The 17,780-nt window shown below is 38.9% G+C and overlaps 1 protein-coding gene across 2 annotated transcripts; it reads right to left on the bottom strand.

Annotated features, from left to right (window-relative positions):
* Window positions 1-556: 556 nt before the first annotated feature.
* Window positions 557-16,221, bottom strand: LOC143612799 (membrane-anchored ubiquitin-fold protein 1-like). Of its 2 annotated transcripts, XM_077086697.1 has the most exons (6): window positions 16,128-16,221; window positions 15,211-15,274; window positions 14,830-15,103; window positions 14,456-14,620; window positions 890-978; window positions 557-810 (listed from the first exon to the last, which is right to left on the bottom strand). In XM_077086697.1, the coding sequence occupies exons 3-5, from the start codon at window positions 14,960-14,962 to the stop codon at window positions 923-925; spliced, it is 354 nt and encodes a 117-aa protein (XP_076942812.1). In that variant the 5' UTR covers window positions 14,963-15,103; window positions 15,211-15,274; window positions 16,128-16,221; the 3' UTR covers window positions 557-810; window positions 890-922. The 2 variants fall into 2 exon arrangements, with proteins under 2 accessions (XP_076942812.1, XP_076942813.1); XM_077086698.1 differs by lacking the exons at window positions 15,211-15,274; window positions 16,128-16,221 and having other exon boundaries at window positions 14,830-15,118.
* Window positions 16,222-17,780: the final 1,559 nt, after the last annotated feature.

Below are 17,780 nucleotides of genomic sequence, written 5' to 3'. Positions count from 1 at the left end.
ATAAGAAAGTTAACTGGGACCTCCTTTCTAGCGCATTGCATAAAACATCCATCACCAAATCGTGTCTATACTTAAACCCAGGTAACTCCTTGCAGTGAACCACATGCTCACCAAAAGAATCCAAGCAAGCCTTGCAGCAAACCAGACATGGCTCATCTGCTAGAAACAAAGGGATCATTAGCCAATACTTTAGGATGGTTCGGTACTCCAAAGCGGTTCGGTACTCCAAAGCCAACATGTGTTGGCCCAGAACTTCAATGGGGATAAGCATTAAGAAATCCCGAGTCCAAAGACACTCAAAAACCGCTTTCTGACGAGGGGATAGATTGAACTTCACTTCCAAACACTAGACAACTCCACTATAAATGGCATTGTGGAGTGGTAAAAGAAAGACTTGGTGTTTCATGTGACCCATGTTCGATTTCTTCCCTAACAATCAAATGCCATGAATAGCTTTAAATAAACGGGAGAAACAGATCAACAATGTGTATCATGTCAGAAACCGTCAACCCTATCTTTCACCATCTCCAAATGTCAATTATACAAAAAAAAAACAAACTATAATTTGTTTTCATTCAAGTCTAATCACACTTATTCATCCTAACAATCAAATGCCATGAATTGTTTCCAGTATAAATTCACAGAATTTAACAAAATATTCAAAACAAACTGTATACAACATAGAAATGTATTATCTCACCATTTTTTTTTCTTATTTCTTAATATTTTTTTTCTGTTTTCTTTGTAAACTTCAACCCAAACCAATCATTAGATGCAACAACATGTTATGCAAACTCCAGCATCCTTTATCTGCCACAAAATGATAAAAATGCGTACTTAAAAAACATAAAATAAATATAGATAAAAATATTTAAATAAAAAAACCAACCTGCAATTTAATGGATGTGTTTGGAGCTGGTTTTCATAGTATCACACATACACACTTGTTTATTGTTGGATCATCCGCCACTTTTTTTTCTGTAAACAATTTAAGGTTTTAGTCTCATTAGGATAAGCGCGATATACTTGACTTTTAAAGGGTCAAACCCATCTTGAGTGTTTTGTCGCAAACATTCAGGGGTCAAACCGTTTCCAAGAAACAACAAAGTTAATACTTTTACGTGATTTTAATACCACTAACCAATTCTGGGGGGGGGGGGGGGGGGGGGGGGGGGGATGTAACCGAGATAACCGAACCCAACTCCAAACTGATGGTTTGGTTTTTTTGTCTTTTTTTCAAAAACTGGATTTTTGGTTTGTTTTGGTTTTGCATGTACCAAAAACTTTAAACTGGAAAAACTGAATCGACCTATACAACCACCAAAAAAAAGACTTTTAATTGAGTTTAAGAATTATAATTATTGTTTCTAAATGTTAAGTAATTCATAGAATAATAATAATAATAATAATAATAAATGGTGTAGCACAAAAGTTTTAGACTTAAATGTGTAATAGTCAATTTATCATTAGTTGACAAAAAATTTAAGCCCAAAGTTTCAGGCACAAATTCATTAGTTTGTCACTTTTTCGGCCCAAAAACTTCAAGCCCAAATAGCAAAACCAAAACTGAACCGAATCCACTATGAAAACCAAATACCAAAACCAAACGATTTTCGAAATCAAAATTACGATTTTTTGGTTATTGGTTAAGCCCAAAACCGACCCATCCCTATATGGGTCTGTTGGTACATGATGTCAGTAGTTCAGTATCTAGTGTCTGTAATTGTGTTAGTTGGTTTTGTTATGTGTTATTTAATGTGTTTCACAAGTTCGCCCATCATAAGCGAACTTGTGGTTTAAGCGAAGTTAGTGACAACTTCGCCTAGCATGTTAGGCGAAGTTGTCGAAGTGTATTTAAGTTAGGCTACGGGTTCTTTTGGATAAACGATTCTAGTACGTGTAATTGGTGATTGAGAAATCACGTGTTATTAGTTGCAATACAACGTGTCTTTTGCGTATTGTAACGTGTGTTTGCTTGTGTTTAACGTATATCACTTCTACGCTCGTATCGTCTTACGTAGGGATTCCGCACCTACGTAGAACGAGATATTTCCGTGTAGATCCGGCTAGGAACCTACAATTGGTATCAGAGCATTTGCTCGTGATTGTGTGGTTCGGGATTATCACACGGGTGTAGAAATCGTTCCGTTCGACTATTCGCGGGACGAGTTTACGTTAATATACCGAGTTTTCGTGTCCTCCTCACCTCCCTCCATCAAAATTAACCCATTACACCTTCGAATACCTCGCAAAACGTCAAAATCAAACCTGCAAAAACGCTGTGTTCATCAGGCGAATTTGCCGCCACTGTTTGTAGGGTTTAGGCGAAGATATAAGATTAAGCGAAGTTATCATCAACTTCGCCTACCTCACAAGTTCGCTTATCTTAGGCGAAGTTGTCATCAAGAAGTTAACATCAGGCGAAGTTGTGAAGAAAACGAAGTTGATAAATCAAGCGAAGTTAAGACTTAAGCGAAGTTAAATATAACTTCGCCTACTGTACTGCTCAGAATAATAAATTATTTTTGTTTTCTTTGAGTGTTCGTTCGTATTTCTTCCAAAGATGACTTCTATAAATATTACGGAACTGGTGAAAATAGAGGTGGAAGTAGGTTCAGCTACTAAGGCTCCGAAAATGCTTAAGGGTACCGATTTCGTTGCTTGGAAAGATCGGTTTGAACAATATGTTAAATATCAAGATGCTAAGATGTGGGTGTGCATTCAAGATGGTTACATTCCACCAACGGCTATGTTTGAGGGTCGTGAACAAATAAAGTACAATAAGATGGAAGAGGAAGAAAAGAAGATGTATGAGGCAGAAAGCAAAGCTCATGTTGCGATAACAATGGCTTTTCCGCAAGAGATTCTTCACACCTTCAGGAAATACAAAACCGCCAGAGAGCTATGGGAAGCGCTTAAAAACCGATATGAAGGTAATGTGGGGATACGTGCATCCAAGATTAAGCTTCTCAAAACCCAATTCTCGGTGTTCAAGTATTTGAAGAATGAGTCACTTGATGATATCATTACAAGGTATTACCACTTGATGACCGAACTCAGAAACTATTCAATTGACTATAAAGAAGAAGAGATCGTAGAAAAACTTCTTGATGCTCTCCCACCGAAATGGGAAATGTACACTGATTTGATGAGAGAAGATAAAGAGTTTGCAAACATCGACTTGGAAACAGCAGTCAATAAACTACGAACTTTTGAACTTAACATGGTTCGAAAAGAGACACCAACTGATCAGGTTCAGGATCCGGGAATGTATGGTGCGAAAGTTACTTCAAGTTCAAGTTCAAAGTCAGAATCATCTGCTTACTACTCAAAGGGAGACTCGAGCTCTAACTCAACTCAAGATGGTCATGTAACTCTCAACATGGATGGTGATGTGTGTTTCGTAGCTGGTGGAACAAATTCTTCTAAACCTCAAGCAACAACTGGTAGTTTTTCCTCAAATGTTCCAAACAACAACTACTCTCAGATGCCCATGAGTGTTAAGTCTGCTGAACAGCAGTTTGCTCTCTATGCATCTTTCATTGCTTCTTACGAAAATTACATCAAAGGTAAAATTGTCGACCCTGCTACTTTAGACGAAGACTATGATCAGATCGATGCTGATGATCTGGAAGAGATGGATCTGCAGTGGCAGATGGCGATAATAGTAAGAAGAGTTAAAAGGTTTATGAAGAAGACTGGTAGAAAGTTCGTTGGCGAAAGACCAGGTTTTGATAAGTCAAAGGTTCGGTGTTATAACTGTCAATAGAATTGCCACTTTGCTAAAGAATGCACAAATGAAAGAGTAGAACGTAGTCAGAACAGGTCAACACAACCAAATGGGGGAAGTAATGAGAATAAGGCGATGGTATCCAGACAGAACGGGGGATACAATTGGAATCTTCAGGTTGAAGAAGTGTTCGAACAGGCCAACCTGGTTAACATCGAAACTGAAGGAAGCGACAGAGAGACAAGAGAAGATCAAGCTTATATGGCGGAGGTGAATGATCAGCTCTCTGAGGTAAGTTCTGAACTCCCTTGTATGCAATGTGAAAATCTGTCTGAACAATTGAAAACATTAACTGATCAGTTTGTTAGTTTGGACACTCAATTTAAAACATTAAAAGAAGATCATCATTACACTAAAACTAGAGAAAATAGTTATTCAGTAAAGATTAAAGCTAGTGAAAAAGATATCAGGAGTCTTAAAGCAAGTCTAGCTGAAAAAATACAAGTAATTGATCTTAGCTATGAAGTGTTAGAAGAGAAAACCAAACTAATTGCAGAAAGGGATAAACAGATAGCCGACTACCAGGTGAAAGTGGTGGAATTAAACAGAAAACTTGAGCAGTTTAGAAATTCCTCTGCAATGCTTGATCATCTCGTAAGTGATCAACGTTCCCCAGTTAAAAGGGGAGGAATTGGATATTTTGAAGTTCCACCACCATATAATCATAACTATACATATGATCCTAGTAATCAGAAATCTGTTGATGTTGAGATTAGTCAGACAGTTCCTGTCAAAGTTTCTATTTAAAAACCTGAATTGAGTGAAAAAGATACGACAAAGTCTGTTTCGAGTGTTAAGATTTCTGTTCCAAGTTCTGTCTCATCAAATTCGGACAAGACATCCGAAGCTAGTGAGACAAATGAAGAGGTAGTGATACTAAGACGTGGGGAGGAATTTAAACCTACTGAAATAAATTCTCCTCTAAACCCATATGTTAGGCAAACGGGTAGTAATGCAACCTCAACATCCGAAACAACTGTTGAGACGAAGGTTGAACACAAGAGCTGTTTCAGATGCAATCAAATAGGACACCTGATTACTGATTGCCCTCTGAATCAGAGATTAAAAGGTATGAGGCCTCCGAAAACTGAGAATAAAACCAACAGTAATTACTATAATGGTAAGAATGCGAACTCATCAAAGTTCAGACATTGGACTAATCCAGGATTTCAAAGAAATCGATCTCAGTTTTTCCCTATTAACAACCAAACCACTAGTTATAATTCATTTAATTCACGAAGGTTTGGATGGCCTCATAGTCAATCTACAAGAAGGTATCCTTTTAGGACTTACAGAAATCATTCTAATACTAACTTTGGACAGCCAAAGTACGGGATGCCTTTTAACAGATTTAATCGACCCAAGACCAATAGGTCTTGGGTCCCCAGATTTTAATCCTTTGCTTTAATCGTGCAGGAACAGTTGAACAGGGCTGCAAACAATCTATGGGTTGTGGATAGCGGCTGTTCCCGGCACATGACTGGTAACAAGAAGTTGTTACACAAATGGAAACCTGTTCAGGGAGGTAGAGTAAGTTTTGCTGGAGAGAGTGGTGGTAGAATTACTGGAACTAGGACGGTGACTAATGTAAAATGAAGTTAGAAAAGGTGAATTTCGTTGAAGAGCTTAAGCATAATTTGCTGAGTGTGTCTCAGATCTGTGACAAAGATTACACTGTGCACTTTACCAAAAATGAAGCGATTGTACTGTATCCTGGTTTCAAGATACCAGAGGCATGGATAGTAATGAAGGCTCCAAGGGAAAAGAATACATATGTAATGGACATGAGGTCGACTGAGATGGCAACAGAAGAATCATGTCTTCTGTCAAAAGCAACTGAATCGGAGTCCAAGTTATGGCATCGAAGAATGGGGCATATACATCTTCGAAAAATGAACTACATTGTCAAGAATGGGCTGGTGCTTGGTGTTCCCTTAAAAAATTTCAACTTTGAAGACCAATGCTTATCGTGCAAAAAGGGAAAGCAACACAAGAAACCTCATAACACCAAGAAGATCAATTCAATAGTCAGTACCCTAGACCTACTTCACATGGATCTCTTCGGTCCCGTGAATGTAAAAAGCCTAGGTGGAACATCGTACTGCTTGGTGATAACTGATGATTTCTCTCGATATTCTTGGGTATATTTCCTGAGGACAAAAGATGAAACGGTTCAGTTGGTAATTAACTTGATTACCAAGGTTGAGAACATCGTGGGGAGAAAGGTTAAATACATCAGGAGTGACAATGGGACAGAGTTCAAAAACTACCGGATGGAGATGTTCTGCCTACAGAAAGGGATAGACCACCAGTACAGCGCCCCGTATACTCCGCAACAAAATGGGATGGCTGAGAGGAAGAACAGGACGCTAATTGAAGGAGCCAGAACAATGCTGGCTGATGCTAAACTTCCTGTGGTGTTCTGGGCTGAAGCTGTTGCAACAGCCTGTTATATCCTTAATCGAGTTTTAACTGTTAAAATATTGAATAAAACATGTTATGAACTTATGCACGGTAGAAAGCCTAACTTGAATGGTCTCGAACCATTCGGGTCCCCGTGTTCGATATTAAAGACGAACTCAAAATTTGGTGAGAAAGCCGACGAAGGTATTTTAGTCGGATATGTTGTTAGGACACCCAACAGACGAGTCTTTAATCTATCGACCAGCAAGGTTGAGGTGGTGTGTAACACTGACATCACAAGTTACAAACCACCAAAACCAAGCACGGGTCCCGCTGAGGCTTTCGACTATGATAAGCTTTTTAACTCTTTTAATATGCCTTACTTGGATTGTGCAGAAGTTGATGAGAGAAGTGCTACGCAGATTCTTTATGATGAGGAAGAAAATTTTGTGCAACGACCGCAGTACGATGAATGTCAATCTTCCTCGTCAAGTGCTGTTGATACCCCTGCTGCCTCTACAGAAGACGAATTCTTCAATCCTTTTCACTCTCAACAACAATCGCCCATTGATGAACTATCTTCGAACCTGGAAGACAATCTGCAAGTCAGTTCGGTTCCGACTACTGGAGTTCACAAAAATCACCCTTTGGAGAACGTGATAGGTGATCTGTCCGACGGTGTACAAACAAGACGAAGCTTGAATGAGCACACTTGTGTTTACACAAGCATTAAAGAAACAGGCATCATTAACGAATGCTTGTACACCTGCTTCATCAGCCAGATTGAACCAAAGAACTATCAAATGGCTCTAAAAGACAGCTCGTGGGTCGAAGCCATGCAAGAAGAGTTAGCCCAGTTCAAGAAGATGGAGGTATGGAATTTGGTTGCAAAACCGAATAATGTGCATGCGATTGGCACCAAATGGGTTTTCAAATGTAAGAGAGATGAGAAAGGAATAATAATCAGGAACAAGGCGAGGCTGGTTGTAAAAGGTTTTAATCAGCAAGAAAGGATTGACTACAATGAGATGTTTGCTCCTGTGGCGAGATTGGAAGCGATTCGTTTGTCTTTGGCATTTGCTGCACACAAGGAAATGAAGGTGTTCCAGTTAGACGTGAAAAGTGCGTTTCTTAACGGTAAAGTCGATGAGGTTGTGTACGTTGAGCAACCTCCGGGATTTCCTGACCCAGACTTTCCTGATCACGTGTACAAGCTAAGTAAAGCGCTATATGGGCTACAACAGGCCCCTCGTGCCTGGTATGCAACCTTATCCGATTACTTGCTTGTGAATGGGTTTGAAAGGGAAAAGATCGATAGCACACTGTTCGTTAAGAGAAAAGGAGGAGACTTTCTTCTGGTTCAAGTCTACGTGGACATCATCTTTGTTGCATCAAAAGTCGCCATGTGTCAGGAATTTGAAGAAGTTATGAAGAACAGGTTTGAAATGAGTGCAATGGGTGAATTAACTTTCTTTCTAGGATTGCAGGTGGATCAGAAGAAGGATGGGATGTTCATCCATCAGACTAAATATGTCCAAGACGTTCTCAAACGCTTCAAGATGGAGGACAGCACTCCATTTGATACTCCAGTTTGCGTCAACCATAAACTGGGTGCTGATTCAGACGGTGATGCAGACGTGGACCCCATACAATATCGGGCAATAATAGGTTCTTTAATGTATTTAACTGCATCCAGACCTGATATTATGTTTGCAGTTTGTCTTTGTGCTCGTTTTCAGGCAAACCCAAAGGAATCTCACATGAATGCTGTGAAGAGGATATTGCGGTATCTCAAAGGCAAGCCTAAGCTGGGGTTGTGGTACACGAAAGGGGGAGACTTGGAGTTAGTCGCTTACACGGATTCTGACTATGGAGGATGCAATCAGAATCGGAAGTCGACAACAGGTGGATGCCAGTTTCTTGGAGGCAGATTAGTGTCATGGCAGTGCAAGAAGCAGACCTCGGTAGCCATTTCTACCTGTGAAGCAGAGTACATGGCAGCATCGAACTGCTGCTCCCAGGTTCTTTGGATACAACAGCAATTGCGCGATTACGGTCTGAATTTCACTCATACTCCTATTTGCATAGATAACACTGCTGCAATATCAGTAACTAACAATCCCGTAAAGCATAGCAAAACTAAACACATTGACATTCGTCATCATTTTATACGGGATTGTGCTGAGAAGAAATTAATAATGCTCAAAAAGGTTGATTCGTTAGATAATTTCGCTGATTTGTTTTACTAAAGCGTTTGACAGAACTCGTTTTCAAAACCTTGTTGAGCTTAATGGGATGATCAATCCCGAGTAACCGTATTTCTTGTTTTTACTTAAAAAAAAAACGTCACTATCGCTTAGAATTATGTCGGTTGCTTCAGTTTGAAGGACATATCTTCGGATGTGTTTGGTCCTCACTTCTACCAGTAGATTATGAGGATAGCCATTAACCAACTGACTAAAAGTGACCGGGGCGGTTTATGATGTGTTTTTATTCTTTCGCTGAAAATTAGTCGTTCATACTTAGTTAGAAGGACACATACTCGTATGTGGTCGGTCCAGCTGATCCATTGGATATTCAGGATAGCCGTTTACCTGAAGACTTTGACTTGATCGGGGAGAAAGAATTTAAAATATTTTTAAGGGAGATGAAATAATTTTTCAAGTCTACTACATCGTAAGAAGTGTCTATACAATGTTTATATGAAAATTGATCCAACCTTGGAAAGTGATACACAAACTACTTCTGTGTGCTTAACTAGTGAAGTTATTAGGCCTAAAAGACTGTAGAACAGTCATTGTATGTTATGGTAGCTTTTTATGGTGCGTAAAAGTAGAAGTGATACTAACTAAATCCTCTTGATTTAAAGGGACAACTCATCAAGAATTGTATATGTCTCCATATATATCTTTCCGAATGATAGGCAGAAAAGTGATTACCCAGTCATACACGAGCCCGTGAGTGTTCTGATTCGCGAGAAGATAGTGTGTCAAGAAACTGCAGTGATCCAGATTCGGGACTTGCAATAGTCTACTGTTTAAGGCTATGGAAATCTTTAAAAAAAAATTATTAATAAGCCTTCTGAAGTCTATTATGTTATACTTATCAATCAAGAGGCAAGACCGAGAACGAGAAGTATTTACAGCTTAATCAGACACTACGGGTCGAGGTCAACTCGGGGTGACTTGGGAAAGCCAAATAAGCTTTAAGCTTTGAGAATAGATAGGAGGCATCACAATCTCTGATGTGGTGTCCATTTGTATTTTGAGCTTAATTGAACCTAACCCGTATCATTGAAGCGATGAAACCATACTAAGTTGTTTACCTGCTTACAACCTGTTTCTTTATGTCATAATACAGCTGAACATGGATCTATGTGACAGTCACTTAATTAGTATGATTCCTGTTCGGATCTTTTCTAAAAAACATGCTGGTCCTCGACGAGACTGAAGTTTGATCCCGTGTACTCTATTTCTAGATTTTATCTTACTTATGTCATTTTATGGTTTTATACCTGGTTACTTGGTCTTTGATCGTAACTTTTAACTCTTTAAAGGAAGTTATAAAAGTTTATTGCATAATATTCAATTTATAAGGGCTTGTTGTGTAAATTACATAACAAGCGAAGTTGTGTTAACAGGCGAACTTGTTAAACAGGCGAAGTTAAGGGGTAAGCGAAGTTAACCCTAACTTCGCCTGTATAACTTTGACCCTATATAAAGAAGATTTTTGGTCAATCTCTTTACAATTTTCATAGTTCAGCGAACTTATCACATAATCCCTCGGCGAAGTTATATCTCGAATAACAACTCGTTGTTTATCTCAGTTTTTAATCCGATTTAAAAGTGTGTGGCGTCGTCCTAACTTATAATCTATATCAATGGCGTTAATCAAAGGTTGTTTTGATCCGATTTGTGACCTCGTTCATACAAACTCTCAACACTCGCTTTTCAAACTTATTTTAACGTGGTCGTAATCAACTTGATCGTCTAGATCTCCTTAAAAACATGTTTTGTTGAGTCCTCAATCACCAAATTATCCAAATCTCATCTCGATTAGCCTCTAAACTGTTGCCGCTTCAGTTCAGGCGAAGTTACAGTTTAGGCGAAGTTATCCTTAACTTCGCCTAAGGTTTAACTTCGCCTGTGCTTTATTAATTAACTAATCTTAAGCGAAGTTGTTCAATGGCAAAGTTATGTTTAGGCGAAGTTGTCCATAACTTCGCCTCATACCAAACTTCGCCTGTTTAATTATTTCATTTAAAATTATATTAACTGTTATCAGGCGAAGTTGTGGTAAAGGCGAAGTTATTAACAACTTCGCCCTTTCCCTAACTTCGCCTATACAGAAACAATCATAACTACGCTCATGGTAACAAGCGAAGTTGTGATTTGCTTTGACGTTTATCTGACTTAGACCGTTTGTGGTGCAGATATGGCAGCTGTAGCGGGAGCAGGAGGTGCTGGTGGTGACGAAGGAGGAGATAACAATCGTCAGTTTTTCCCGGGGCATAACATGTACATCACTTTGGACCCGGATGCGAGCGGTGTTGATGATTATCGCGAGATCATCTCTTTTCTTATCCGCTCGCGTATCTTCCACGCTATTACTACAACTCTGCCCATCTCTTTACCAAACATAGAAGATTTCTGGCAGACTGTTGAGTATGATTGCAGAGTTGAGCCCCCAGTTATGCGTGCAACGGTTAACAATCAGGTAGTGCAGTTCTCGTCAGAACAGATATGGGTTGCTCTGCAGTTTGGAGATGAAACGAGAGATGATCCTACAGACTTCGTGGCTCCATTCAGAGATGGTGCGTTTTTAATAATGGGCTATTCTGGTCCATTGGGGGATACTCAGAGACGCAAGGGGTTTCTGTTAGATCAATGGCGCTTTCTCATGCACGTGATGATCGTGTGCATGTCGGGCAGAAAGGCTGATACGGATGGAATGGGTGCGACGATGCAGTCGGCGATAACAGCACTGACTTACAACAAGCGTTATAGCTTTAGTCAGATGGTGTTCTATGAGATAGACCGTCAAAGACGAGCGGTGGCGCGTGAGAGATTCTTGATGTATCCAAGATTCCTTCAAATGATCTTGAATCACGTGGCTCCCACGTTACCTCAGCGCCGTCCGATTCGATATGTGGAGAGTGTCAGCAAGAGGATCTTCGCCCAATGTAGATCGTCAAGTGCCAGAAGTAAACCAGAGCTCCGTCCTCGACATACTCCGTTATTTGGGTACTTGATCAACCCGGAGTATGTTGCAGCTCGTGGGGACGAGTTTCGGGATCCGGCACCGCAACAGGCTGGAGCACCTCAACCACCTCCTGAGGTATAGCAATCTCCGCCTGCTGCTCCTGTTGTGGCACCGGAGGAACACGTCGACCTTGAAGCTGCTTGCGGCGGTCAAGGATTTTTCGATATGGAACGTATTGATCCAGAGGAAGAGGTACAGGTCTCGACTGCACAGGTCTCTAGTGTGGATGTGTTAAGGGCAGCTACGACTGTGGCTGATACGGAGAGAACTGATTCTGACTCCTCAAATGATGATTTGACTGAAGCAAGACAGATTCTGATTACTCAAGAAAGAATTCACGGAAAGAGAAAGAGAGACACAGATGATAGTGAATCAGATTTTGAGGAGGATTTACAACGGTTGGTTCGTCGAGCAAGAAGGGCAAGAACGGGTGAAGGATCGGGAGCTGGTGAGAGCTCGAGGGTGGTTCGTTTTTCTCCACCCGCACTGTCTGGTATGACTATGGTCCCTACATCATTGACAGTTACAGGGCCGATCACCTCGGGTGTTCCCGTGTTGACTACCTCATCCTCCTTTGGCATACCATCCCGGCTCCAGAGATTGTGTCCTTGCCCCCTCCAACTCTTACTCCATCTGAGTTCGTTGCAAGGTTTGTTGAGTCGACGGTTGTTGCCACTACAGGGTTGTCTGTTACGATACCACCTGCGGTTACGTTTCCATCTGTTTCTGATGTGCCGGTTACCTTGGGAATCCCTCCTCCGTACGCTCAAGACATTTCACATATGAGGTTTGATTTTGATGCAACCCTATCCGACTCGGAAAGAATAGCAGCTCTTGAAAGGGTCGTGGCAGAACAGTCAAGAGTAAATATGATCCAGACTCACGCTATTCAGCGCCTCGTTGCAGAGAATCAAATTCAGTCGTCCCTCCTGATTGAGCATGGTAAAATTTTTGATGCCTTGAAACAGTTCTTGGCATCTCAGGGGGAGACGAGCTATAAGGGTGACGAGCTGAGGACGAAGAAGAGAAACGATCGAGACGATGATCCCAATGCATCGAAAGATGCATGTGGAGAGTTGCCAAGAACTGAACAAGCTCTTGGGACTTCCACAACTCAGGGGGAGTCAACTGGTGCAACTGGCGGATCGAGGGGTGATGACGTGGTGGTAGTGGATGCTGAGGAGGTGTTGAATGATGATGTTACAGGTGATGACGACGTGTTACCGTTTGAGGAGATTGAGAAGATTGGGGCTGGTATTGTGATTGACAGTGAGGTTGAAGAAGAAGAGATTGTGGAGGATAACATTGAGCATGAAATTCCCGAAGTTGAAAAGTCAGATTTGGGTCAAGATACGGAATGTGATGAGACTGAATGGGAAGAGCAGCCAAGATGGAAAGAAGGCTACGCTCAGTGGTTCGTAAAGACTAAGAAACCGGCGGTCCCTACTATGTTCAAGAAAAGTTACAACATCAAAGGGTATGATGAATCTAAAAAGGGGATTATTTGCTGGTTATATGATGAGCAGTTGAGGCTCTTTGTGATTAAACGTTATGATGGGGTTCAGTATTTCAATAGACTTTTGAGGTCGTTGAATACTTTGCCTGAGTGTGAAGTGAAGGACTTAGCCAAGTTGGGGTTGATAAACAGGAGTGATGATAACATGGCTAGGATTATTGGAAATATAGTCTGGAAAGAAAGCATAAAGGAGAAAAAGTTCGTGCTGTTGAAACCGCAGAAAGGAAAGCTCGTTGAGGATAAAGACAGGGGAATGAGAGCTGATGGCAAGCCTTGGATGATAATGAAGTATAAGCCGACCCGGTGCTTAAAAGAAGTGCTGATGAAACAAATGCCCAAGGATGTGCTAAAGGATCTGAAATGGTGGTACGTTGATAGTGAAACGGCTGAGGCAGTGATGGAGGATGAAGATGAACAAGAGTTGCTGAGAGTGTATGATCCTATGCACTTAGTGAATTTGTTTCAAGCAGACTTGCAGGTGCTGAACGAGAAAAAGATATTTTACATTCCTGCTTGGAAAGAAGAAGCCAAGAAATACCAAAGAGTAGTTTCAGTTTGTGTACGAGAAGGCGTTCATGCTTGAAGACGGGAGATACGAGAGTTTTAGGATTACGAGACACGTGATTGAAGATGAGATATGAAGCTACTGCCAAGGGGGGGTCTGTTGGTACATGATGTCAGTAGTTCAGTATCTAGTGTCTGTAATTGTGTTAGTTGGTTTTGTTATGTGTTAGTTAATGTGTTTCACAAGTTCGCCCATTATAAGCGAACTTGTGGTTTAAGCGAAGTTAGTGACAACTTCGCCTAGCATGTTAGGCGAAGTTGTCGAAGTGTATTTAAGTTAGGCTACGGGTTCTTTTGTATAAACGATTCTAGTACGTGTAATTGGTGATTGAGAAATCACGTGTTATTAGTTGCAATACAACGTGTCTTTTGCGTATTGTAACGTGTGTTTGCTTGTGTTTAACGTATATCACTTCTACGCTCGTATCGTCTTACGTAGGGATTCCGCACCTACGTAGAACGAGATATTTCCGTATAGATCCGGCTAGGAACCTACAGGGTCCCATCTAATCTTATAATGTCAAGCAAATAGAACCCACAATTACATTTCCATTTCTTAAAATGTCATATAAGGTGAAATTATGGTCTAAACTATATGCTATAATGGTATGAACCAAGATAGGGTAGGGTGGTTGGATGTGATGCAAAAGTGTTTACTAAGCAATTACCAAATTTCTAGTGTTTGAAGAAATTAATTAAAACTCTAATTATTAAGGGTCAAGATAATCATATTTTGAGACGCAAGTAAGAAAATTTAAAAAAAAAAAAGAAAAAAAAAACTTGATAATAACTTTTGGTAAAAATGTTTATGTGATTTAGATTCTTGAAGTTGAATAATCACTTTTAAAGTTTGAAAGCATACATCCAAACGCCTTCAAACGTCTTTTTTTTGTATTATATTTTTAAACAATAATTTGTACCTTTTTCTTGAGGTGGTTGGCTTACAAGAACATGCATAGTTGTAACTCCACCAGGAACATCATACAATGGACTTCTGCATTCGGCTACCGTTCTATTATTCTCCAATATTTTTCCCGCACTTATTATCTTTACATCTTTTACCGTTTTTGGACCATTCTCTTTATCTATCACACCAAAAAAAAATCACATTTTTCCCATCGGGTAACAATTTTATAACAAAAAACAAGTTTTGTATATGAAAATCAAGAATATGTTCAATCGACTTGAAACCAAATATCATAGGTGACCGACAGTATGTAAAGCTAAAAGCTTTAGCACTTAACACAAACATGTATAAGAACAAAATTTAACGGAAAAAATAGACTAAACTAACCTTTAGGCCATTGAGAAAGTATGTTTTCTTTCAAAGTTGCAACACTTGTAGCTGCAGGGAAGCTTTTAGGCCCGATATCCGATCCATCGATCAAACGAAACTTTATCTCTAATGAATCTTGAGCTCCCGACATCTTAAACTTTATCTTTAACCGAAATTACGCGTATCCAAAACACCCAAGATCTTAAATTTGTTGAAAATAAATAATCTTTATGAACTCAAGCAGCTATACACAAAGGGTCTTTCTTTCGACTTACACCCATCAGTTCAACTCCTAACATTAAGAAATTTCATAAATTTTAATGAAAAAAAAAAATGTTTGAAGTAATCGAATCAATATAAGTCAAGTATATAAGGAAAACACAAAGAAACTGAACTTACCAATCAATACACGAACAATTAGTCGATTACAAGCATGAATCAATCATCCGAGGCCTAGAATTTGCTGTTTAGGGAAAGAACCAACAAAGTATTATTAGCTTCAATAAAATAAAAATCTCACAACATTTTCCATGTGTGAGAAACTCAAAAAAGAATCATATGGCTTCTCAGAAATCGAAAGCTTGAATCTTTATGAAATGGGAATTTCAAGAAACTCAAAGAATCATATAAATTATAAAGCTTTAGCTTCCAAGAGATCAAAAGCTTGAATCTTTATGCATTGGTATTTCAAAAAACTCAAAAATTAAACAAATCCTAATCTGAATTACCTAAGATTGATCAAAAAAAAGGTCAACAACTTACAACCCATAATGAACTTATCATAGTTTAAGAATCAAATCATATAAATTATAAAGCTTTAGCTTCCAAGAAATCAAAAGCTTGAATCTTTTTGACATGGGTATTTCAAGAAACTCAAAAATTAAACAGCCCCTAATCTGATTTACCTAAAAATGATCAAAAAAAGCTCAACTCGTATAAATTATAAAGCTTTAGTTTCCAAGAAATCAAAAGCTTGAATCTTTTTGACATGAGTATTTCAAAAAACTCAAAAACTAAACAAACCCTGATCTAAATTACCTAAAAATGATATAAAAAAACTCAAATCATATAAATTATAAAGCTTTAGCTTCCAAGAAATCAAAAGCTTTAATCTTTTTGACATGGGTATTTCAAGGAACTCAAAAATTAAACAAACCCTAATCTGAATTACCTAAAACTAACCAAAATATGGTCAACAACTTACAACCCATAATGAACTAAACATAGTATAAGAATCAAATCATGTGTAAACCCAATAATAGAAATAAATAAAAGAAACAAGATCAAGAAATTGATAAAAAGTGGAATAAAACAACCTTATTTAGCTTCAGAAACTGATCTGTTTGTAGACTTGTTGTGTCAAGGTTGGATTTAGGTGAAGAACAAAGACTATACTTTTTCCAACTATGAATTAAAGAATTAATGAATATATTAGGTTGAATATATCTCACCACTGTGATTTTGGTGAGATAAACGACAGTGAAGACGCACACATCACAATTGAAGGGCAGGTGGTCCCGCAGGTAACGAAGTTCAAGTATTTAGGATCATTTGTACAGAGCGATGGGGAATTAGACAGTGATGTGACCCACCGAGTTCAGGTAGGATGGTGTAGATGGAAAGCAGCCACAGGTATATTGTGCGACAAGAGTTTCCCGACTAATCTGAAGGGAAAATTCTATATGGTGGCAGTTAGACCTGCAATGCTATATGGAACAGATTGTTGGGCCATCAAGAAGGCACAAGTGCGGAAGATGGAGGTAGCAGAAATGAGAATGCTACGTTGGATGTGTGGGCACACAAGGCTAGACAGAATAAGAAACGTTGTGCTTCGCGAGAGATTAGGGGTGGCGAACATAGCAGACAAGATAAGAGAGTGGAGATTGAGATGGTTTGGACATGTAAAGAGAAGACAGACGACGAATCCTGTTAGATCCGTAGAAAACATTACTATAGAGGGGAGGAGGGGTAGAGGACGACCGAAATTGACTTGGGATGAGAGGATTAAGCATGATTTGATAGACCTAAACCTTTCCGAGGACATGGTTGAGGATAGGAATTCGTGGAGTAGAATTAAAGTTAAGGATTTTTAGAGAGAATTGAATACCTTAGGGCTTAGACTTAACTTATTTAGGTCACATACCATAATGGTATTTCTCTTACATATTTTATTATTATTATTATTATTAGCTTTTATATTGCGGTTAAACTGTGACCTTATTATTAATATTATTATAATTAGTAGTAGTTTTTTTATATAACTGTTAAACTTTGATTTCCTTTTTTTTGCTTCATACACATGTTCTTAGAGCCGAGGGTCTCTCTGGAAGCCACATCTTTATTCCTTTGGATAGAGGTACGGTGTGCCTACATCCCACCCTCCCCAGACCCTACCTATAGCTCTGCTGTCGGTGGGATTTTACTGGGTATGATTGATTGATTGATCTTGGTGTTCAAATGCAATCATATTCCCAAATAATAACGCAATGTTATTAATGTTTGGTCAAATAAAATAATGGTGTGTGATGTGGAAAATTATTTTGCTTTTTGTTTGAATAAATCTAAATTTTTATTTTTATCAAAAGTGAATAAAATAGATTATTAATAATATATACAAGACAAAGAAACCTTACCTTGCTAACAAATAATAATAATAATAATAATAATAACAATAATAATAATAATTCTTATTATTAGGTAATAATAATTCTTACTATTTGGAAATACATATGAAAATATTGTTTCCTTAAGAAGAAAAAAAATCCTCTTTTATTCTCCGTTTATAATATATCATCAAATTGTCAAAAATTAAACAGATATTTTTCTAACTAAAAAGACTGTTCCGGTTTATTAGAATGACTATTATGTGAGAAACGAATAAATGATGCAGGATGCGGTGCGTGTATTTTACGACAAAGGTATATGTTCGACGTTCGTTAAGCTATAGATGGTCTTAGATGCGCCGTTAT

Source organism: Bidens hawaiensis, unplaced genomic scaffold (genome assembly GCF_021521415.1).
Source record: "Bidens hawaiensis isolate Kalapana, Puna unplaced genomic scaffold, B.hawaiensis_p1.1 tig00035560_1, whole genome shotgun sequence".
Taxonomy (NCBI): Eukaryota; Viridiplantae; Streptophyta; class Magnoliopsida; order Asterales; family Asteraceae; genus Bidens; species Bidens hawaiensis.
This window is presented reverse-complemented; position numbering and strand designations above follow the sequence as displayed.